This window comes from Pinus tabuliformis, chromosome 9 (assembly GCF_031772625.1).
Source record: "Pinus tabuliformis cultivar Carrire ecotype Pingquan chromosome 9, CPIR1, whole genome shotgun sequence".
Lineage (NCBI taxonomy): Eukaryota > Viridiplantae > Streptophyta > Pinopsida > Pinales > Pinaceae > Pinus > Pinus tabuliformis.
This window is the reverse complement of record NC_142307.1, coordinates 1,335,937,791-1,335,963,557: the sequence shown is the minus strand read 5'-3', so window position 1 is coordinate 1,335,963,557 and position 25,767 is coordinate 1,335,937,791. Positions and strand designations below refer to the sequence as shown.

At 36.5% G+C, this 25,767-nt stretch overlaps 1 protein-coding gene across 1 annotated transcript; it reads left to right on the top strand.

The window, feature by feature from the left end:
• Nucleotides 1–24,751: 24,751 nt before the first annotated feature.
• LOC149153458 (uncharacterized) lies at nt 24,752–25,204 on the top strand. Its single transcript, XM_089443824.1, has one exon. It carries the CDS (start codon nt 24,752–24,754, stop codon nt 25,202–25,204), a length of 453 nt encoding a protein of 150 aa, XP_089299950.1.
• Nucleotides 25,205–25,767: the final 563 nt, after the last annotated feature.

The window sequence follows — 25,767 nt, the reverse complement described above, 5'->3', positions numbered from 1 at the left end:
CCTTCTAAGCTGCGTGCTACCAAAGGTTTCCAAGGGGCACACTCATCCCACCCTTCGTGTGTTAGAACCACTCATGCACCTTCCTTGACTTGCCGCATAAGTCACACCCTTGCTACCAACAGGGACATCTTACTTGCCTCTATGTGAAACGACAGTCAAGGCGATACCGTACGACCCACTGCTGGGACTCCTACACCAAACGGTCTAAGGTATAATTGGGACTTCTTACCGGGGAGATCCCCTGACATGTTGGCGGGTCCAACACTGTCAACACACTCCTACTAAGGTTTTAAACAATATTGCTCCAGAAGAAGCATGGAGCTCAATTAAACTAGATGTAAGTCACTTTCGTGTTTTTGGAAGTGAAGCATGGGCCCATATTCCAAATGAGAAACATAAAGCCTTAGAACCTAAGAGTGAAAAATGTTTTTTTGTTGGATATTATGATGATGTCAAAGGATATAGACTTCTTCAACCTAAATCGAAATTTTTTATCATTGGAAGAAATATAAAGTTTGTTGAAAATATATCGGCCTATGAGCCTAGTTCGGCGAATGTGCCACCTCTCTCTATCCCTTCTACTTGTAAAAATATTTCTCCTTCAGATGATGAAAGTGAGGATAAAAATCCTCCCCCACCTTCTTGGGATCCTCATTCAACTCCTCATCTTCCAAACTGGGTCTGCGCTACTCGGGAGCAGTAGGTTCTCTTGCAAGTGATCCGACAAATCAGCGTCGTACCCATTGTCAATTTGATAGAGCCTCTTCTTTACTGGCTCAAGCTTCAACGAATTATGATCTTGACACCGTTGAAGAAGCTTCATGCCATCTAGATTGGAACAAAGCCATGAATGAAGAATATTGTTCATTATTGGCAAATGATACATGGGACCTTGTTCCTCTTCCAAAGGGACGAAAACTTGTTAGATGCAAATGGGTTTACAGAACCAAGTTTGGAACAGATGGAAAAGTTGATAAACATAAAGCTCATCTTGTTGTTAAGGGTTTTTCATAAGTTGAAGGAATTGACTATACTAAAACCTTCTCCCCTATTGCCAAAATGAACTCTATCTGCCTTGTTCTTTCCCTTGCTGCCTCTTTCAAATGGGAAGTCCATCAGATGGATGTTAAATCCACCTTCTTACATGGGGACTTGCATGCAGAAATCTACATGGAACAACCTCTTGGCTTTATACAAATAGACTCCAACCTTGTATGTTGGCTTAAGAAATCCCTTTATGGTCTCAAGAAAGCCCCTCAGGCTTGGTATGCCAAAATGGATAACTTTATTTTAGATATTTTCTTTTCTAGGTGTCATTCTGACAATACTGTCTACACCAAGAAAGTGGGTAAGTCTCTTATCATTCTTGTTCTTTATGTTGATGATCTTATCCTTACTGGTAGTGATCCCAACCTTATAAACCATGTGAAATCCAACCTTAAAAAGAAATTTGAAATGACATACTTAGGACACTTGCATTATTTTCTTGGTCTTCAAGTCTTGCAATCCAAAGAAGGTATTTCCCTTTCCCAGTCCAAGTATGCCTTTGATCTTCTATGCCGCTTTCACATGGAAAACTGTAAGACAACCCCTTCTCCCTTTTAGTCTTGATCCAAACTTTCAGTCACTTGTACTTCCCCTAAAGTTGATGCTACCTTATACCGTCATCTTGCTGGAAAAATTTTGTATCTAACACATACTTGTCCTGACATTTCCTTTGTTCTTGGCCTTATTGCTTGGTTTATGAAAAACCCACATGAAAGTCATTGGAAAGTAGCTAAAATAATACTTCACTATCTTCAAGGTACAGTTTAGTTTGGGATTCATTACAGTGTAGAAGCATCTCCTTTGTTGGTTGGTTTCACTGATTCTGATTGGGCTGGTGACCTCAATGATCAGAAGTCTACTGCAGGTTATGTCTTTACTCTTGGTTCTGGACCTATTACATGGGCTTGCAAGAAAAAATTTACATTTCTCTTTCTTCAGCATAATCAGAGTATCATGGTATCATTGAATCTAGTAAGGAATCCCTATGGCTTCGTCAGATCCTGTCAGAGTTTGGTTTTCAGCAGCAGCATTCGACTGCACTTTGGTGTGATAATCAAAGTGCCATTCAACTATGCAAAGATCCATTCCAACATTAGTGCAACAAGCACATTGAAATACACATGCACTTCATCAAAAAGCTCATTCATGACCATATTCTTGAAGTGCAGTATTGTTCAACCGATGATCAAGTTGCAAACATCTTTACAAAGGTTCTCATAGAAGTGAAGTTTACTAAACTTCGATTTATGGTTGGAGTTCAGGAAGTTGTCCCTAAGGGGGATAGGTTCTAATGCATCCTCCCTTCTCCTATTGTGTCATATTTGTACATCCTTCAATCCTATCCCTAGTTATTCTTAAAGGGGGATGTTAGGATATTTTGACACATAGGAAATAATTAAGTACAACTTGGTCTGGTGTATATTTTGGTAAAGTGTGTTTCTTTAGTATGTACTTTTTGTAACTTACAATCCGACGGTCATGATATGTTCTAGACATGAAGTGATCTGATGATTCATTCTCTCCTTGGTATTACGACACTTGATCTGTGGCTTAACACCCGATTGGTCCATTATCTCTATTTAAAGAGCATGGAGGGTCATTTGTTAGGTGACCGTTCATGAGAGAAACTTATGTAAATTTTCTTTCTTTTACATTAATAAATTGCCTAAAGTGGCCGCATTGGCTCAGGTCGTGGACTGTTTCCCTCTCTGAGGGTTTTAACCACATCAAGAATACCGGTGTATTGATCTATGATATGTTTGTGAGTGATGTCCTTTGGTGTTCTATCTAAGGAACTTACCCTATAAATTCCTACAATAATGCAAAAGTATCCAACCATGCATCCCACATCGTATGAAGCAACCTTAAGAAAGATGTAAGAAATTTCAAAGTAACCACAAAAGCTAACATAGTGGAGCTTGTTTTATGTTCCAAATACTTTAGTTTGTAGTATATCTTTAGTATTTGAGGTGCACCGCAATCTATGAGTAGCTGTAAAATGATATAGCAAGGGGAAGAATGCATGAAGTGTAAGCAATAAATCATCATTACCATTGTAACTTGATGCATGAAATAAATTTATTTGTGAACTTGATCTCATCACAAGTTTCAATACATAATGAGATGTCAAGCTAATGGCTGTTTGACACATATTAATCATGATGTATTGATAAATGATTTATGGGGAAAACTAAACATTCTATGTTTTGTACTTTTTCACTAAAATTCAAAAATAAAATTCTTGGTGAGATTGTAATTTTCCATTATTTAAATTGCATTTTTGAATGTGTAAATAGATTTAATGCTACAAAATAACCTAAAATAACTAGATTGTGTAAACTCAACAACTCAAATTTATAATTCTTATAAATTCTAATAAAATGTTAAGAAAAGTTAATTCAAAAATATATTTGGACAACATTTGATTTATCATGAGAATAATCATCATTCTCCAAATGATTTAAGACATATAAATTATTTGCAAGTGATACATATCACTCTGAAAATGTATCTTTATCATATGTGATAGTTGTTAAGTGAAATCATGGGAATTCACATTGTGCATGACATAGATTACTACATGTTATTCCATCCATGTTATAAGACCTTAAAATGCACATTCACTTAATTAACGATGACATTTAATTTAGTTGTCATGCATTTCATTAATATGTTATATATTTAATAAATGTTTGTGACAATGTCTAACTATACTCATTACAATGGCCCAAGATGTATAACTACCTCCTTCCCAATTGTTAAGTGTTGAGAGAAAGTTGATGGGGCAAAATGCACTGCCAACGGTAAGGGGAATTTCCAGGTGTGAAGTCCCAATTAGACCTCACCGTTTTGAATAGGAGTCCCATATGGAATGTAGGCCCAAGTGCCACCATGTTTGTGTCTTTTTATTGGGCCTTGAATGAATAAATGTTAATGTGAGTCAAGTGTGAAATACCCAAAGAGTGAGGACAAATCAACCCACAAACGTTAAACTTTAAATACAAAGTACAAGAGTATAAAAACACATAAATAAGATCAAGTATATCTCAAGAGGAGTTAGTTAGCTAAAACCATCCAAGGCATACAAGAGTAAGAGAGTACTAGAAAATAATTGCAAATTAGTTCTCAACTAATAACTAGTAGAAGGTGTGGAATGAAAGAGAAAAGATTCAACAAACACATGAGAAATAATCCATGAATTAGTTAATCAACCTATAAATCATGTTAAAAAAAACATGAAAACATAATAGAAGTACTAGATAACCATTACAAGCACCATGAAAGTGCACGAGAATCTATGCGAAGAGTGAAGAGCTTCTCATTGATAATGTTGTAATTTCAAGTACATGTACCACAAGTCCATCAAAATCTGAGAGTGCAAGGTGAACTACTCATATCATCTCCAAAAATAAGTCCCTAGCCTCACCATAACTCAGTCTAAAATTTCCAAGACTAAGAGTGATCCCAACTACCTAAGTGCTAACGACTATCTCAATGCCAAAAGACTTGAGTGCTAAAATCCCCTCCCTTAGAGGCATGAGGATATATTTATATTAATGGGTGGTGACTCTTCATCTTCCCATCACCTTTCAATTTCCTTATGACTAAATTTCCATATTCTTATTAACTCCTACATGACTTTTAGCATTTACTATTTTTATAATTATGTCAAAAATATTTACACAAGACCAAAAAAAAAATTATGAGGAGAAACAAAGATCATCGGTGGATATTTTGAGATGACTATTGTTGGTTTTGTTGTTGCAAAATTACAGAATTTTGTATGGGTTTCTAAACAACAATTTTTCCATTGAGTTGCTATAATTGATGTCCATTTTCTTGTTGCCACATTGGTTGTTGAGTATATTGATCCTTGATCACCATCCACACCCCACATCTTAACTGACATGGTGAGATACATAATATAGCTCCGTACAATGTGGGTAACCATGTAAAACTACCCTATAACATCTTGTCCAACTACTGCATAAATAGGCAAGCCATCGTTGTGAACTCCTTTGGAAAAATAACATGATATTCTTGCTTTATTTTCAGATCATGTTATCATAGGGACTTTAAATGCTAAATAAGGGAGGTTTTGCAAAGACATGTTTCTAAGGCTTTAACTTCCTTCTTGATTGTAACCTTGGTCCTTCAACATCAAACAAGCAATCACCCTCTACAATAAATTCCCTCAATCTTTCTGCATTTGTAGCCTCAGTCACTCAATCAAACATTGCATTAAAAATAAAGATGTTCCCAAGTGCTTAAATCAAGGTCTTTCTCTCTATCTTTCCAATGAATACCAATGAAAGCCTTAACTTCTTCACTTTTGATCTAATACTCAACCTTCCCAGTTGGTTCAATTTTTAGTAATCCAATAAATTATTGACTATAGAGGGAGTTAAGGAGAAGGTATGGCTCTTGAAAAACAAGTTCAAAGCTCCAAATCCAAATTTTCCACTATGTGGAAAATGGCGATTTCATCAAGTCGCTATTGCGGAATATTGCATACTCCTGTGAATAAAACTGCCTATGTTGAATCCCAAAAATGTCTCCATATTGTCACTATATTGAGTCAAAGCATCCTTAAATGAAATTTCCAAATTGTGTCCCATGCATTTCTCTTACAAGGCCACTAAAACCTAGGAGACACAATACTTGATTTTATCCTCACGAATTGTCCAACTATGAAAATTTTAGCCATTTGGAGTTCAAAACAATTTCTTGTCCAAATATTCTCACACCCTTGAAAAGTCACTTCAACTTCTCATCACACCTAATTGAATGTGAATACCCACAAAGGATTGTTTCTACCCAAAATTCAAACAATAACTTGATCCATTCATTCGAACCCAATCTCCAACAACAAATCTTAGAGAAACTCTCTCTAAATTAGAAGCATGTATACTTAATGGGTCATGTAATCCATGCACCCTCACAAGTGCATACATATCACTATTTATTCCCACTACTGTTTTAATTTTACAAAGTGCTCTATGTTGCAATAATTACTTAAAACATTTTTGTTCAATTTCAATCACCCCAATAATAGTTAAGCAATTATAGATGAAACAGTAAACAATAATTCACAATAGAAAATAGCCAAGCACAACGAGACACATATAATTTTTGTCAAAGACAAGGGTAAAACCCCACAAGGGGGAAAACCCAAATCAACTCTTCTTCTTCTTCTTAGTCAATCAATGTTCAACATGAGATACATAGTCCGATAATACAACCATGAACTAGTTAAAGTCAAACCTTTGACTACCAAGTCAACCAAGACAAATTCAATCAAATGAGAGAGAGAAAGGTCAATGTTGATAAAATATTACAGTCTCTAACAGAGGGCCAAATTTAGACCTATGGAAGTTCGGTCAACCTCTTGAAACTCTCGGTCAAATACCTCGGTCAAACTTGCAGTCATCTCCTAGTCAAACCCTACGGTCAACACCTAAGTTTTTTCAATGTAGCAGAATATTCAGTCTCTTTCCTTAGTCAAAATCTTGGTCAAAATAGCGTCAAAGTTTCCTGTAATTCTCGGTCAAATTCCTGCAGTCAAATCCCAATCAAAGCATGCAATCAATGAGCTCAGAATAAGGATGAAATCTCAGTCAAAGATAGTCAATAAATCCTACAATTTTTGTCCTCCTTTCACAGTTAAAAATCTCGATGAAAGTAGAATAAAATAGCCCAAGTAAATGTAGGTCAAAGGAGACAGAAGTTGTTGGTCAACTTAGAACAGAAAATACTCATTACTCCTTTGCATGTGTGAACTCCTATTAGGAATTTCATATTAGATGTATGATGATGTGATGGATGGAAAATGAGGGTAAACAATGCCCTATTTATATGTGATGGAGGACGTGGCATTTCACCTTATGGGGATGACATGAACATATTTAGGCCAACTTGGGAAAATTGACAAATATGAATTTTCTTCATGATTTTCCAATGGAAATGCTGACCGAATCTATCATTTTCAACACTCCCTCTCAACTAGGGAGTAATTTTCGGTTGCACCATAAGTCTAATCTTGGATGTACATGTATCAACATAATAGAAGCTCATATAATCTCATCTTATTTGAATAATGATGACTCGACCCATAGAATAAGAAGAATGATCCACACTGACAATAAGTGAGATCGATTTACCACAACCATGTCCATGGTAGTCATAAATGACCTTGGTAAAGATCACACACACCCTATGTCCTTTAACTGATCTTGACCCAACTTGATCCTCATGATCAAGTGGTGGAAAAACTACATTCAATACTTAGGGAGATAAATTTACCTTAACCAAGTCCATGACAATCACATATGACTTTGGTAAAGAATACACACACCTAAGTCTCCTCACCCTCTGGCCAGATGGGTGGAAATCCTTACAAGCTTAGCCATCTGAATATGGCCCTTGTTCAATAATCACATGAAGTTGACTTTCAGTTAGGATGCATATTGAGGTATGTACTCAACCAATTCCATGGCTTCAAGGGGTACCTCACACCTAAGAGCCTCGTTGCTAATCCCCCCCACCAAGTCCATGGCTAGTCGAAATATTGGGGGAAGAGCATATGATCAGTTTTCTTGATCAACAATGTTCCCTCTTAGGGAGGGATACATTCTCCTACACTCTAAGCTACTTTATGAAGAATAAGAACTTCACTTCCGATAAATGCTTGGTGAGAATGTATTGGAGCCTCACTACTCCTCTCTATGCTATATCTTTGATGTAGTAGTACTTAATCTTGATGTGCTTCGACCTGTCATGGAATAATAGATTGTTAATTTGGAAGCTCAATGACAAATTCAAACAATTGCATTAAATTCCACTTTTCGAGAGGACCAAAATTGACTTTTGAAGCACTCAATTCGGATAAGGGAAAGTGGATTTTTGAAGTCAAGCAGAGATCTACAAAATTGTCAAGGTTAGCTTTGGGTAAAATGGCACCTCTCAAGGACAATATGGCACCCCTCAAGTTGCATATAAATACAAGTGACCTCAACTTCATTTTGCAACTCATCAACTCAAAATATATCTTATCTCTCCTCATTTGATTGGTTCGTACAACTCATAATTGTAGGGAATCTCTAACACACGTGAAGGGACAAGTGTCTATTTTAGATTAGTCAAATTTCAGACCTGTTGCAGGGTGTTGAACAACATTGACTTGGGTGTGTTTGGCATGTTTTGACTACGTTTTTAGGTGGAATATCTCTGTCTCTCTAGGCCGCATTGGAGGGCACACAGATTGAGGAAATTTGATTAGTTTGACTGCGATGACTTCATGGATGACTGCAGGTTTTACCATAGAGATAAGTGCATAATTTGACCGGATGTTCTTAGAATTTGAACAACATTCAAGGCCACATTCAATTCTTCTTTGACCGAGCTATTTGGAGGAGTTGACCATTAACTTTGTGGACTATTTAGGGTCACCTTTTTGCTGTTGACTTGGACAAATTTTTAGTTGCTCAAGAATTGAATTTTGTTGCCTCTCTCTCTTGTATCTAATTTGAAAAATTGCTTGGCATTTGGATTTGACTAGTTATTGGATATTGGATTTTTTATATTGGCTAGTTAAAGCTTTACTTTGACTCTTGATGATGTACTCTCTCTGCTAAACATTTGAAGACAATCTAATAGAAGAATATTTGCAAAGGGTTCTCCCCCCTAGTGGGTTCTTTCCCTGGTCATTAACCAAATATTGTGTCTCTTGTCTCTTGATTGTCTTTCATTGTGCATTTGTATAATTTTTCTATCTATTATTACTCTACTGTCATTGGCTAATTGAAGAAGTAAAATTGTTAAATTGGATGTTATTGGATATTATTGTAGTAATAGTTGCACCATAGAACAATTGATGGAAAAATTAACATGGTATCAGATCTGAGGTGAAGACAAGCCCAAGAGACATAGAGCAAGATCATCCATCTTCTAAGCAGTTGATTGAAAGGGGAAAATATTTTGGTAAAAATGTCTACCTATTATTTCAAGAACAATGAAAAGCTAGTTGACTCATATGGATTTGCAGCATGGAAGACCATGATCAATGTCATGTTATATGAATATGATGTCTTGGAGTACATGGACGGAAAAATTTCACCACCACCAAAAAATGCTCCTCAAGCTGCTAAATACAAGTATAAGAAAGGTGAGATTAAATCTAAGAATATTATTATTGATTCATGAAGAGATAATCTACTTTTTTATATTTCATCCTTGAAGAATTCCAAAGAAATGTATGTTAAGATTGTGGGCATGTATGAAGTGAATAATTTGAGCCACATTATGGATTTGAAAAATCAACTCAAGGAGTCTAAGTTGCATAAGGGAGAAATGTGAAATCATTCTTCATAAGAATCATTGAGATTAGGGACCAACTTTGAAATACTCAAGAAACTATACCTGACAGGGAATTGGTGATTATTGCCCTTATTGGCCTTCCTTCATCATGGGATATGTTCGTTAATTCTATCAACAATAGGGAAAGTATCCCTTATTTTGATGAGCTAATATATCTATGCAATCAAGAGGAAATATTAATTATATCTAGAGGGAGAATTCAAATGCCAAATGAAGGAGAGCCGACTACCTTCATTGCTCAAGGGAAGAAGAAGAATGTGAAGAAAGGAAATTGAATGCCATCTAAATCAAGAATACCTCCTCAAACCAATTGAGATTCCAAGGATTCAAGAAGGTGCGATAAATATGTTGAATGCTACAATTGTCATCGAAAGGATCACTATGCTTGAGATTATCCCGAAAAGAGAAATGATCCAAGAAGAAACTCTTCAAGGTCCTACAACAATAATCATGGTTTCAACAACAATAGGTCACATGAAAGGAAAGATGATAGAAGAGATGGAAGAAGGAATGATAGTAGAAGAAGAGACTCTCTCAATGATCATGAATATAACTATCATCCACCAAAGAGGTCAAGAAATTCCAGGTATGAAAGTAATGCTACTAATCAATCCGAATATATTGTTATTTCCGCCTTATCTAATTCATCTCCTTCAGATACTTGGGATAGTTAGTTCGTTGATAGTCGGGCCTCTCATCACTTCTTCGAATATAAGGAGGTTCTCTCTAATTTGGTAGAGAGGGAGTCCAATTTGAAGATTATTCTTTGAGACAACTCCACTCATCTTGTTAAGGGATTTGGTTATGTCAAATTTCATTTATACTCTAGGGACTTTGTTTTGCTTCATGATGTGATATATGTGTTTAGATTAAAGAAAAAATTGATATCAATATCTTCTTTGGAGGATAAATGAATGAGGGTTGCATTCATCAAAGGAAAAATTACTCACTTGGCATGTTGGATCCTATATGCGTATTTCCTTCACATTGGGATATATTTTTGAAGGAATTTATAGAGTGACTGGAAGATCTCTTCTAGCTATGGTCCTGTTGTAGCTTCTACAACTCCCCTCCAAAATTTTGTCCATGCTTTGATTTTGGAGCCTACCTTCTATCCACAAGGACCCATCTTTCACTTTCGTCAAGTATTTCGTCTGATTTTGAAGACTTATCTTTACATGAAGAGCTTGTGATGACTTGATTAACTTGATTTGATCTTAGCTAAGTATTTTCGAACATAAGCCATCTCCCATCTTGATCTCACATCAAATGTCAGTCTTCCCTCTTGAAATTGTACAATTCACTGTATCTGGAAACTGCACTAGGCCTTGAGGATTAGAACTGCACAATCCTTGAAGACAATCAACCCTTGAGTATAGAAATTGCATTGAGCCTCCTCCTCCAGTTAGAAACTGCACAAATCACTGAGGAATTGAATAACATAATCCCTTGTTGCTAGGAATTGCATAGTCCTTTCTGTCAATGTGAATGGACAGTTTCCCAGAAAAAGTTGAGTTGTCATCCCTAGAAAATAAAGATTGCATAATTAATGTCTGGCAAGTGATACTAAGTTGCTAATTTTGATCTTAAGATAAGTGTTGCTTTTTCCTTTATTTTAGGCATGCACGTCATAAAACCTAACCCAAATAGATCTATATAATAGACACCTCTAGATTTCATTTGCACATTTGAACTTGGAGCTCTAGCCTTACCAATGATATCAAGGAGGTTTCAAATAAGTTTGTGATGCTTTTCCAAGAAAGTTTTGCATGTGCCGCTTTTTCTATCGCTTTTGTTGTTTTTTCTTCTATGAATGCTATTTTTCCTGTTTCTTTTCATGGTAGCTAGTGTTTTAACTATTATTGTCTTGTACAAGTGTTGGTTTGGTCCATCATTCATATTTTACTAGTGTCGCATCGACTTCTTGCTTTTTTCCCACTAGTAGTTGGCGCTGCATCATTCTATGTGTGTTCATTTTTCATTTTGCATGCTTGTTTTTGGCACTTAATTTTCACCGATCTAAATACCTCTCACCCAAATATACATTCATTCCTTCCCAACACTCAAATTTCTCACTTTTCTCTCTTCTTCCAAGGTAGATCTACACAACCTTGGCTAGCAATTTCCTCTCACAACTGTGCAATTCACATTCTCAAGGCTCAAGCTTCATGCTTGGACTCTGAGACTGATTTGTATTCACTATGAGTACATATTGTGATACAGGTACTACATCTTTTTTAGCCTATCTCTCTTTTGTCAGTTGTTGTCATCATGCCACCAAAGAGTTCTGCCTCAAAAGACACCACAAAGAGCAGCACCAATGAAGTAGTTGAGAGTACCCCTGTTACCATGATAGTTGTATCAAACACTAAACTCTTCATTGAGAAAGATTAATATATCACATGGAACATAGTAAAATATGCATTCACGATAACTAGTTACGAATCAGATCTTGAAGACAATCAGGTTTATATCAATGTCTAGAAGTCAGGATTGCATAAGATTGCATGTAGGTTTCTGGTCTTCCCTTATGCATACATTATCAAGTGGATCCAATCACACACATATGAAAAGAACATGATCTTCAGCAGTGTCAGTGGAAAAATGCTTGCCTTATTCATGGCACATGAATATCAATTGATATATCATTTTCCCTTGCTAGAATCTTACATGGATTTTCACTTTTACGCAGTTACTAGCTGCACAAGCACTAAAGATGTCGTCAAAGGTTGGGTGAAATATACATCTAACTTCCACGAGACACCCAAAAACAATTATAAGACCAAATATCTCAGAAAATAATTCCAGTACTTGATATTTATATGTTTCCATATCTATGGTCAAAAGAGTATTGCGACCTTTCCCAAAGGTTGGGAATTTTTACTGCATCATCTTGCGAATGAAAGGAAAGCATTCAACTGGTCATATTTATTGGCCCAAAATTTAAATATCCATGTGACTAATGCCAAGAAACCTCCTAAGGGTAAGCAATCCAGGTCATATATGTTCACTTACTTGTTGGATACAATATGTGATCAAAATTATTTTCCTGGCATGAGTTGGACATGGAGACCAAAGGAGTCTGTTGTACATATTTACTACAAGTTTCTTTCAGGGAGTAGCTACAGAGGAGTCATGGAGAATCTAACTAAAAACATCCCCATTGTGCTATAAAATATTATATTTGAGAAATAGCCACCTTGCATGTCTCATGAGGCAATGGAAGCAATAGCAGAACTTGCTGACCAGTTTGCCTCACCGGATGCAACTTACCTCAGGGTGTTTGGTGGTCAGAAATATTCTCATCTTCTATCAAGGCATGCCATCAACAAATTGGTCATCAAGAAGTAGCTTATCATCTTTCCACAGGTTTATCAGGATTCTTGCAGAGCAAGAAGAAAGTGCCTTGGACCACTCTTCCTTTGTAGATTGGATTGTACGAGATTAAGAATCTAAAGGTTGTGGAGACCGAGGGAAAAGAGTTAGATAAATTCAGGTTCCATATTATGGAATACCACCTATACGATCCCATGATTTTTTACAAGCAACATTATGCAAAGATACATTTTAGTTGGCCAAGTGAGACTTATTCCAGACTAGAGGAGGAAAATATCAAGAATTGTTATAATGTCTCTAAGCCTCGTACCTAGTCAACTTTGCAGGTACATCGCTGGTCACTCCTCAACAAGAAGCCACTCAGGAAGCAAAATCATCAGAAAGGTTCAACCCAGTGCGCTAGAAGGGAAAGAGGAAGGTTGTGCATAGTCCGACAGAAGAGCAGAGCTGCAAATTCAAAGAATATCCCATCATCTTGAAAGAAGCTATAGCAGTAGAAAGAAGGAGGAAGCAGGAGAAGTCGGAGGAAGAATTAAGGTAGAAGGAGGAACAAGAACAAAAAGAACAAGAATAAAGACAGAGACAAGAAGAGGAATAAACAACATGGAAACAAACCAAAGAAGAAGAACAAAATCAACTACTTGAAGAAGAAAGCAAGCAGTTGCAAGACAAAGAACTTGTCTAGGAAATCGAAGACTTGATAGTGATCCAAGACATGGAGGTAGAGTTGGAGCAGTAGAATAAGGATGTTGATATCATGCCTTGCATGCAATAAATCACATTCATCTCCCCCTCCTCCTATAGAAGGGAAATCTCTAAGTGAGGAGGAGGAAATTGCTCCTCTTAATGAAGGTATGGTGATGGATATCTATAGTTTAACCTATGATGAGTTGCATAAGAATATTGGACATGAAATAAAGAAGAACTTCCCAAATAACCTCACACATCTTGCTTTTATCAAAAGGAAGGTGATTGTGATGGACACTAGGAAAAATCTAGAAGTTGTTTCCACAACCAACTTGGCTTTCGCAAGAGCCTCCAGGTCAAGGAAAAAATATTTGATGTTCGAGAATAGACAAATGGAAAATAACTTAGAGGTTGCAAGGAAATAGATTGAACAACTCCAGGCAAAGGTTTAGAAAGCCAATACCACACATGTGTACCTAGAAGAACTCAAAGCAACCATACTTGGTGAAGTATCAATATTGGGAGAAACCATGAGGAATCTCTATGAGGAGTTGGTCACCGTTCACAAAGTAGTTGTTCACTTGTATGACATGCAACAAAAATCTCGAGAGAATGAAAAATCACTCAAGGTTGTTCATGCAGCTATACTGTTGTGCATGAATGGGGAATGCAGTATATAGGTGCACCTCCTGACTTGGTGAAGAAGACAAGGCAACAAGCTGAGTTGGAGAAGGCTCAAGTTTGGATGCTTATCCAAATAAACAAATAGATCGACACTTTCATTACCAATATTAAATACTCTTATGCATGGTTATATAACAATGTGGGTTTCAAGGTGAAGTCACACAAGATCTCTTCAGTCGACACACTCACAGAAGCTAAATGCAAAAAAAAGGTTAGACAAGAAGTTGATGAATACTTGGACCAGTTCAGGAAGATTGCTGCCAAGGGGAACCTAGAGGTCAATAGACATGATATGCAAAAGTATATTGGTGGCCCTTCCAAGATCAACACCAAGTTGTTCATGTTGAAGAAGGAAACATAAACTAGCTCCAAGACTGTGTATCCAAATGCAATGGAGACTAGAGTCTACTTCTGGCCTAATCCCATCACAAAGTTTGAGGAAATCATCACACAGTATAAAGCTTGGCATCACTTTGTGATTGAAGAGCTACAAGTTGAAGCAAATGAGCTAGAGTTTCCCCAAACTCAAGCTTGACATGTTGTTTTTCCTATTAGGATTGTTTAATTTTGTTCTATAAGGGCATTTATAATATTTGTATTTAGATATTTTTTTAAGTGAAATTCCAAGTATCAATTTTGGAATATCAAAGGCCATTATATAAAAGGAAGTCAAAGAGCCATGGGGGAAGTCAAAGAGTCATAAAAGAAGATGAATATTCATCTCATATGTTATAAATATACCCTCATAACTCATGTAAAGGGATTTTGGGCGGTATTTTGGCTTAGGATTGAAAGCTTAGGAGTATTGTTGAGAGCCTTGGATTCTCCTTTAGCATAGAAGGATTATCTCTCTTTGGAGGAGAAAATGTTGGCTTCATGTTCCACTATTGGGGCTAGTAGTTTGTCAATTGTATATGTATGTTTGGAACTTTCACTGCTAATAAAATCTCAGAGCCAACACATTTTCATGCATATGTTGTGGATGTAGTAAGACTATTATTATAATGTTTGTGATATGTGTTATTTCATTTACGCTAACACTTATGAACTATTTCGTTTTCCTTAGTATGAATGTTGTTGAATGCATGTTGTTATGTTATTTTGATCATGGTTATCTTCTGAACTATTTTGCAGGTTAACTTATGATTATTTCATTGCTCGTGTGCCCCTTTTAAGCTAAGTACTATTGCATGCTTCTAAGGAGCCCACTCTCTTTCCCTTTGATGTGATGGAACTTCTCATGCATTTCATTTGACACTTCACAAATACCATACACTTGTTTTTACCAAAGTTACATATACATCATTCTATGCGGTTATTGCATCCAAGGCACACTCTTAAAACCCACCACTTTGGCAACCAACCGTATTCCGATTGGGACTCCTACTCCAAACAGTGTAGGATCTAATTGGGACTTAACAATGGGGAGACCCCTTGCACTTGTTGGCGGCTTCTAGCACCATCAATAGGTTTTTGGTACTAGAACATAAACTGTCAACATAACCTATCCATCAAGGTGGTACTTATGTGTGAGACCATTCGATGAAGGTATCATCTAATCATATGTTGTAATAGGTATAACTACACTAATAAAAAACTCCACATACTGAAGCATTGTTCCATGGCATTTTCCAAACTCCTTGCTAACCATCTTTATATTTGATGCATTAGCCTTGGTGACAACAATTGATCCATGTCGAGATATAAGACACAACAAAGGAACTACCAATTTTGGCTCATCTTTTGGGACTAAAGAATCTCTTAGTCTGCTGCTAGACTTGATTAAGGCATCTCAACTCCATTGATGGATTTTTGGCATCATAATGTCAAGACTATCCTTGTGTTCATTTGATACAAATAATTGCTTGCGTATTCAATTAGATATGATGATTTGCTAAATTCTTACTGATCTAGTAGTGTCAACTTTCCTTAAAGGACAATGCCTGATAATGGATAGTTTTCTAGTCCAATTAAAACTTCGCCCAAACCTTGGACATATAAATACGTGAATAATTATAAGGTGAATGTGTACTATATGTTCTCACTGGCTTCCTAAATTAAAGTATTTGCATTGAAATTGATGTCCAATGATGAATAAGAGTTTTAGATTTTATATAGGTTCAAGAATAAAAGAACAAAGCATCGAAAGGTAATGCACACAACCTGGACAAAAAGAAGAACCTTTATGACCATGCTTCATTTGTGAATAGAAATCAGAGATGATTAGAACATTTTGAAGAGTATGTCCATGTAATGCAACAAAAATATCCATGAAGAATTTTAAAAGCAAAAGGTACCCAAACTTTTGAATCTATAGGGTGAAATTTTTTGGGGCGGTGTCATAGTTGCTACAACAATTAACGAACCACTAGTAGAATACAACATCTCTACCTTTGTTTTTTCAAAAGATAGAGTTTTAAAAGTGATGTGAGGAATTATTAAGAATTTGAATGGATAATGTGAGTACCGCTTTGAGCTACTTAACCATTTATAGATGTTCCATTTGTCTATCTCACAGTTAGGACCTATTAGTCTTTACACACCAAACCCAGAGTTCACACACGTAAGTCTTTGAAAATGACACAAATAACATGACAGAGGGTTTATAATTTATAGAACTTAAAAATGATTTTTTGGTGTTGCTCCGCTACCAACTAGTGTCCATAACCCCGATGAGTCACTCAAGGAATCACAAGCATTGCTTCATTGCCAACAAGTGTCCATATCCCCGATAAAGTTGCTTACAAGAATTATTTCTCATGCCTTTACCCTTTTGTTTGTTTTTTCTTTACATGCAATTTTGCATTATTTGGGTTTTCTTTACATTAGGGCAGATGAGTGATCCTGACTTATTTTACGGGTAGAGAGGTTGTTCCTTTTTTTATAGAAGCCAAATATTTTTACTTAGGTTTTCCCTCTTTCCGTATCTCCACATCACGTCTCCAACTCACGGGTGGACATTAAAACACACAAAATCAAACATTCAAGACTAGACCAGAAATGGAGTTTACATTATAGATGCATGTCCTACGATCTTTTAACAATTCCCCATGAGTATTGAATTGTCTTTTCCTCGTTAAAATATTAGACTCGTGAAAAAAAATGTCTAATATGGAGTTCAATACTAGGGTCTACAAGCAATTGCCTCTTGGAGCAACCATCACAACCACACATAATCACTTACAAGATTTTAGCATTTGGGAAAGGCGGGTATGTGAAGATATTTTAGGGTTTTATTTATGTATAGGCTTAGAAGTGAAAAATGATGTAGGCAAGCAATGTTAAATGGAAAAGCAAATGATCAATGCAACATAAACATAAGTTAAGTGTGATGAAAGGGAAAAACAAGGTTGAAAAACAGAGCTAAATGAAAAATAAGTGAACATAACCATGAAAGGAAACAAAAAATAAATGCAATGGAAATAAAAGCAATGCTAGGAAGAAAGGATAAATAGAAAAAGAAAATGAGTAAGGCAAAGGAAATAACTACATGCAAGGAAAAATTGAAACTACATGCAAGGAATGAAACTTTCTACAAAAGTAAATCAAACATGCATAACTATCCTAGTAAGTAAACAAACTAAAACTAGTCCTAAACCTAATCTAACTCAAAAGGAGATCAGGATCATGTGAAATCGAATTTCTAGTGGACCCATTTGAGTTTCTCTTGACCTGCAAACACATAGACATAAATGATTAGTGCCAGTATGAAGTAATGTGCAAAAGTATATATATTTACCTTAATAACATGCACAAGAGCATGAATGTCTTGTTTACTGGTAGAAGAGTTTTCTAGAAAGGATTGTTTTAACCAAGCCACAATTCTATCATGGTATATAAAATGATTAACTTGGGAACCCTGAAATTTTTTCAAATATGAGCATTCATTCAGTGAAGCAATGCTATGATGATAATCTTGTGGAAAAATCCTAATATGATCTACTTATCAATATCATGAGGTCTTGAAATAATCATCAATGACAACTAAAATGCCTCATTCACCTAAAAAGTCTCCAAACCTTCAAATGTTGGATAATCAAATTTTGGTGGATTAGTAAAATCAACAAATGTATATGGACAACAATCATCAAATATATCAACGAGGTCATTGTTAACAATATTACAATTGTTAAATCCATTAGATGCTTGGATTTCCTTGGACTAATCATTCAAAACATGATATTCTTTATTGACCAACAATAGAGATGAATCAACCATAGGGATTTTCATGGATGGCGTAAGTGGTGGAATTATCTTCTTCCCATGCCGAGGGCTGTAAACCAAAAGAAAAATAGATAATGTTTATATTATTTTACTCTTCCAAATGTAAGAACCTATTGCCTTGTACCTAATTACAATCTAACCCAGGAAAATAGGAATATAGAGGATTCAAAATAACTTCTTGGGTCGTTGATTCATCAATCGAGGGTATAAGGAGTAATGAGTTGAGAATGAAAGATAATGGAAAGAATATTTTGAAGAAACCTCAATTCCCATAGGAAAATCTTCTATAATGAGATCTGATTTTAATCCATGATCTTGCACATTTAAATCCTCCCATGGAATCGACAAATCAACATGCATAATATGCTCCATCGAACCATGTGAAATTTCACTATTATCCAAGACAATGTCTTGGTCATGGCAAGGAGGTAAATCACATATCATATCATGAGCATATTTACGGATGATTTCTGATGGAAGATTAATCAAATCAACTTGAATTTCATGAGCATCATAAAGAAGAAATGGTTTACCATTTCAATTTCAGATTGTCCCACTTATAAGGAATTTATCATAGTTGCGAAATAATACAACTTTGCTATTTTTCATTTAAAATTTCCTCATCACCTAGTTTACTGATAACAAAGATTTCACTGTTTGTACAAGAAGTGGTTTAATCAGGTGATGAAGATGAAGGGGAATGAGAGATGTTATAGGTTGAAATTTCCCCTTCCAAGGCTTCATATTTTTCTTGGATCACATCTAAAAATGATGGAAAATTTAGCACGACAAAAGTAGGCATAGGATATTGCTCATTGTTAACTTGTGGAGTATTAGAATCATCTAGTAATTGATTGTCAATATTTAATTCAAATTCAAATTGTTCCTCCGAAATGTAAACCAATCATGGAAACTTTTTTTGCAAATGATCCCAATCCACATCTCTTTCAAGAATTATATAACAAATATTGAGAAATATATTCCAAAAATCTTCTAGTGATTCATTCAGTTTCATTATGAGCTCACTAATTTCCTTAAATAATTTCTCAGGATTGTACCTTTCAAAAGAAGATTGAAACTAATCAATGAATTGTTCCAATGAATGGATAGATGTGGCTGGAAATGTTTCACACTAGGATTTGACACGACCTTCAAAAGTAAGGGTGAAAATTTTGCACATGACATCTTGACCACACACATTATTAGAAACACAATTTTGAATAAATTGAAGAATATGTTCAAATGCAAACATTTCACCATCGCCATCAAACTTGTTTTATGACAAGAGATTAACTGTCTTGATGGGGATTGCGATATCTACTCTAGGGGAAAAAACCCCAAATAAATATTTGGGAAGGACTCATTTAAAACATAATTTTAAGATATATGATCCATAGGGTCGGCTTGTCATTTGGCCCTCCTTCTCTATTTGATGGGGGAAAAATGCACTGCCAACGGTAGGGGATCTCCTCGGTGTGAAGTCCCAATTATACCTCACACCATTTGGGATAGGAGTCTGGTCTAGTATGTGGGCCCAACTTCCACCATGTTTGTGTCGTTTGTCTTGGGTCTTGAATGAAGAGATGTTAATGTGAGGTGAGTGTGAAATACTCTAAGAGTGAGGACAAATCAGATCATAAATGATAAACCTGAAATACAAAGTATAAGAGTATAACAATATAATAGTAAGAACAAGTATATCTCAAGAGGAGTTAGTTAGGTAAAACCATCCAAGACATACAAGACTAAGAGAGTACTAGAAACTAATTGTAAATTAGTTCACAACTAATAACTAGTGTAAGACAGGAATGAAAGAGCAAAGATTCAAAAAACATATGAGCAATAAGCCACAAATTAGTTGATCAACCTATAACTCATGTGAAAACGAACATGCACACACAATTTCAAGTACCTAATAACCATTACAACCACCATGAAAGTGCATGAGAATCTATGCCAAGAGTGAAGCGCTTCTCATTGATAATGTTTTCATTTCAAGTACATGTATCATAGGTCCATTACAATCCAATAGTGGAAGCTGGGATGCTCATATCGTCTCCCAAAATAAGCACCTCACCTCTCCACAACTCAATCTAAAATTTCCAAGAGTATGAGTGCTCCTAAATACCTAAGTGCTAATAGCTATCTCAATGTTAAAAGACTCAAGTGCTAAAAAACCCTCCCTTAGAGGCATGAGTATATATTTATACTAATGGGTGGTGATTCTTCACCTTCCCATGACAATTTCCTCATGATTGACTTTTGGTATTCTTATTTACTCCTACATGACTTTTAACATTTACTATTTTTATAATTGCAACAAAAAATATTTACATAAATGATTAGTGCCAGTATGAAGTAATGTGCAAAAGTATATATATTTACCTTTATAACATGCACAAGAGCATGAATGTCTTGTTTACTGGTAGAAGAGTTTTCTAGAAAGGATTCTTTTAACCAAGCCACAATTCTATCATGGTATATAAAATGATTAACTTGGAAACCCTGAAATTTTTTCAAATATGAGCATTCATTCAGTGAAACAATGCTATGATGATAATCTTGTGGAAAAATCCTAATATGATCTACTTATCAATATCATGAGGTCTTGAAATAATCATCAATGACAACTAAAATGCCTCATTCACCTAAAAAGTCTCCAAACCTTCAAATGTTGGATAATCAAATTTTGGTGGCTTAGTAAAATCAACAAATGTATATGGACAACAATCATCAAATATATCAATGAGGTCATTGTTAACAATATTATAATTGTTAAATCCATTAGATGCTTGGATTTCCTTGGACTATTCATTCAAAACATGATATTCTTTATTTACCAAGAATAGAGATAAATCAACCATAGGGATTTTCATGGATGGCGTAAGTGGTGGAATTATCTTCTTCCCATGCCGAGGGCTGTATACCAAAAGAAAAATAGATAATATTTATATTATTTTACTCTTCCAAATGTAAGAACCTATTGCCTTGTACCTACTTACAATCTAACCTAGGAAAATAGGAATATAGAGGATTCAAAATAACTTCTTGGGTAGTTGATTCATCAATCAAGTGAGGGTATAAGGAGTAATGAGTTGAGAATGAAAGATAATAGAAAGAATATTTTGAAGAAACCTCAATTCCCATAGGAAACTCTTCTATAACTAGATCTGATTTTAATCCATGATCTTGCACATTTAAATCCTGCCGTGGAATCAACAAATCAACATGCATAATATGCTCCACCAAACCATGTGAAATTTAACTATTATCTAAGACAATGTCCTAGTCATGGCAAGGAGGTAAATCACATATCATATCATGAGCATATTTAGGGATGATTTCTGATGGAAGATTAATCGAATCAACTTGAATTTCATGAGCATTGTAAAGAAGAAATGGTTTACCATTTCAATTTCAGATTGTCCCACTTATAAGGAATTTATCATAGTTTGCGAAATAATACAACTTTGCTATTTTTCATTTAAAATTTCCTCATCACCTAGTTTATTGATAAAAAAGATTTCATTGTTTGTACAAGAAGTGATTTAATTAGGTGATGAAGATGAAGGGGAATGAGAGATGTTAGAGGTTGAAATTTCCCCTCCCAAGGCTTCATATTTTTCTTGGATCACATCTAAAAATGATGGAAAATTTAGCATGACAAAAGTAGGCATAGGATATTGCTCATTGTTAACTTGTGGAGTATTAGAATCATCTAGTAATTGATTGTCAATATTTAATTCAAATTCAAATTGTTCCTCTGAAATGTAAACCAATCGTGGAAACTTTTTTTGCAAATGATCCCAATCCACATCTCTTTCAAGAAATATATAACAAATATTGAGAAATATATTCGCAAAATCTTCTAGTGATTCATTCAGTTTCATTATGAGCTCACTAATTTCCTTAAATAATTTCTCAGGATTGTACCTTTCAAAAGAAGATTGAAACTAATCAATGAATTGTTCCAATGAATGGATAGATGTGGCTGGAAATGTTTCACACTAAGATTTGACACGACCTTCAAAAGTAAGGGTGAAAATTTTGCACATGACATCTTGACCACACACATTATTAGAAACACAATTTTGAATAAATTGAAGAATATGTTTAGCACCCCTCCATGCAAAGAAGGTGAGAAAGAAAAGCAGGTCGAAGCCACACAGGGCAGCCCGTCCAACCCTTCATATGCAGAAGTTACAAGGAAAAAAACAATAGAAAGCTCAGGATCTTCGGAGGATGAAGTCTATGAGCGTCCTACTAAAAGAGCTGGAAGAAAATCCCGTAAAGAAATGAGAGAAGAAGAGGCCGAAAGACTTAAAACCCAAGGGAGCCAAGCCACAATAGAAATGTCCATTGGGCGGAATACCAGGCCGAGACCTTCCAAGGGAGGTCCCACCCCTCCACTAAGTAAATAATGAAGTTTGTCTCTTGGAATTGCAGAGGTCTGGGGAGCCCTACAAAACTAGAAGTAGTCAAGGATCTTCTTAAAGCTGAACCCTCAGACATCCTCATGCTCCAAGAGACCAAAATTGAAGGGCATTCCCTTCTAGATATTAGCAAGCTAAAGTGGAATAAAAATACAGGCAAGGCAGTTAGTGCAAGGGGCACCTCCAGAGGATTGGATAATCTTTGGTCAGATAGCACATTCCAGCTCAATAATTATCAAGAAACCCAGCATTGGATATACATTGAATTGACGCACAAAGTTAGTAAGTTGACTGTCTCTCTTTTCAATTTGTATGTTCTGGTAAATTATGCAGAAAAAAGAGAATGCTGGTACTCTCTATCATCTTATCTAGAACAGCATTCCCCAAATAATATTATCATAGCAGGAGATTTAAATATAGTTCTGAAGCCAAAGGAGAAGAGGGGAGGCTCTAGTACCAGAGACCCCATGCTAGCCACGGTGGAGGAGCTTGTTCAGAGCTGGGATCTCTTAGACTTCCCTCCAATCCATGGGTTGTATACATGGTCGAATAATCGTGTTGGGTCGGAACAAATCTCCGCCCGGTTGGACATATTTTTGGTCCAAAGCGGCCTGTTGTTGAACAAAAAGATCGTCAACACAAAAATCCTGCCCAAATTGACTTCGGATCATAAGCCAATACAGCTTCTATTGGTAGATGAAGAAGATCTGGGCCCTATTCCCTTCCGATTCAGCCCTCTTTGGATCGAGAAACCGGGTTTTATTGAGACAGTGAAAGTTGCATGGGTCAAACCCATCACAGGTTCCCCTAGCTACATCTGGGAATAGAAATTGAAGGCTACGAAATATGTGTTGAAGGAGTGGATAAAAAAGCCAGACCCCAATCCAACCAACCAAAGAAAAGAGGCAGTACAGAGGTTGCACTCAATGCAAACGGAAATGGAGAATAAAGATATTACAACAGAACGTCTGGATGAGGAAGTCAAAGCGCAACAATCCACCTACCAGGCCTTCCAAACTGAAGAAGAATACTGGAGATTAAAGTCCAGAAGTTTCTAGTTAAAGGCAGGGGACTGGAACACTTCCTACTTCCACAGACAATACAGAGCTAGACTGTCCTGGAACCATATAGCGGAAATTAAAACCTTGGAGGGACATGTCTGCAAAGGATTCGATCAGGTGAAAGGTGCTGCTGAAGCACACTTCAGGAATCTATACAACAAAGGAATCCAAGGCGATGAAGAGGAAGTCTATGACTTTCTATCTAATATTCCCCAACTTGTTAATGCAGAAGAAAACACAGCCCTATGCAGACCAATCACAAATGAGGAGGTTATCCAAGTTATCTGGTCAATGGAAGCCGATAAGGCCCCTGGGCCTGACGGATTCACAATCCATTTTTATCAATCATGTTGGGAAGTTATCAAAACTAATCTCCTCAAAATGATCAGAGGTTTTATGAGAAAAGCTAAGATAGGAGGTGGCATCAACTCCACCTATCTAGCCTTAATCCCCAAGGAAACCAATCTAGATACCTTTGCAAGATTCAGGCCTATCTCGCTGTGTAATGCTTCTTACAAAATCATAGCCAAGCTCCTAGCAAATCGACTCAAGCCTCTGCTCAAAAAGTTGATTTCCAGCACTCAAGGTGGATTCGTGGAAGGCAGATATATTATGGACAATGTCATTCAAGTTCAGGAGACCATCCATTCAAGAAAACAGCGGGGAGAGAAAGGTATGTTGATCAAACTTGATATGGCGAATGCATTCGATAGAGTGAATCGTTTGTTCCTATGCAAAGTCCTACTTTCTTTTGGTTTCTCTCAGCATTTTGTCCAGCTCATTAAAGCATGCATAGAATCCCCGTGGATTGCCCCTCTCATCAATGGTCGTCCAACCAACTTCTTCCAAGCTTAGAGAGGTATCAGGCAGGGATGCCCTCTCTCTCCCTTCCTGTATATCCTCATGGCCGACTCTCTCAGTAGAAAGCTAGCAGCTGAAAAAACCGCTGGCTCCCTCCCGGGGCTCAAACCTTCTAATGTAGCAACTTCTCTAAACCATGCCCTCTTCGCGGACGATTCTCTGCTCCTTGGAGGCGTTTCCACCAGAATAGCGAAAGCCTTCGACAATGTGCTGAAAAGTTACTGCAGGGTGACTGGTGCTCTTATCAACGAGAGCAAAAGTGAAATCTATAGTTGGAACACTGAACAACAAGAGATCATCAATATTTCGAGGATCCTCGGGTTCAAAGGTCAAGCCAAATGGGACAGCTTCAGATATCTTGGTCTTCCCATTTCCTCAAGGGTGAACAAGAGGTCTCTATGGACTCATATAATCAGCAAAATCAAATCCAAAATCGCTGCCTGGGGAGGATATTGGTTAACAAAAGGCGGCAAATCCATTCTAATAAAATTGTAGTTGTCAGCTTTGCCAATTTATCAGGCAGCGTTTCTCCTTTCCCCCAAACATGTCACGGGTCAGATTGCTACCCTTCTCAGGAATTTCCTATGGCAAGGCGGGAAAGGTAACGATAAAAAGTTGCATTTAGTTAATTGGGACACGGTTAAGAGGCCAATTGAAGAGGGCAGACTTCAAATTCGGGACCCCTCCCTAGTCAACAAATCGCTGGGCGGCAAACTGTTGTGGAAAATAATCAGCGATCCCTCCCATCCAATCAGCATAACTTTACACTCAAAATACACAGATAAAGAAGCGCTAAGCAAAATGCAACTACAGTCTACAACGTCCTGTTCGTAGGTATGGAGGCTCTGTTGTAAGAGCAGTGAGTTCTTCAAAAAACACATGTACAGAATTCCCGGAAATGGCAAGTCCACACACTTATGGAAAGATCGAATTATGGGAAAAGAACCATTGGCGGAAAGGGAGGATATCACTGAGCTCAGAAATTGGCTGGAACGAGCAGGAGTAAATAGAGTTTATGATCTGGCAAGCTGGGACAACCGTGGAGAATGGATAAGATG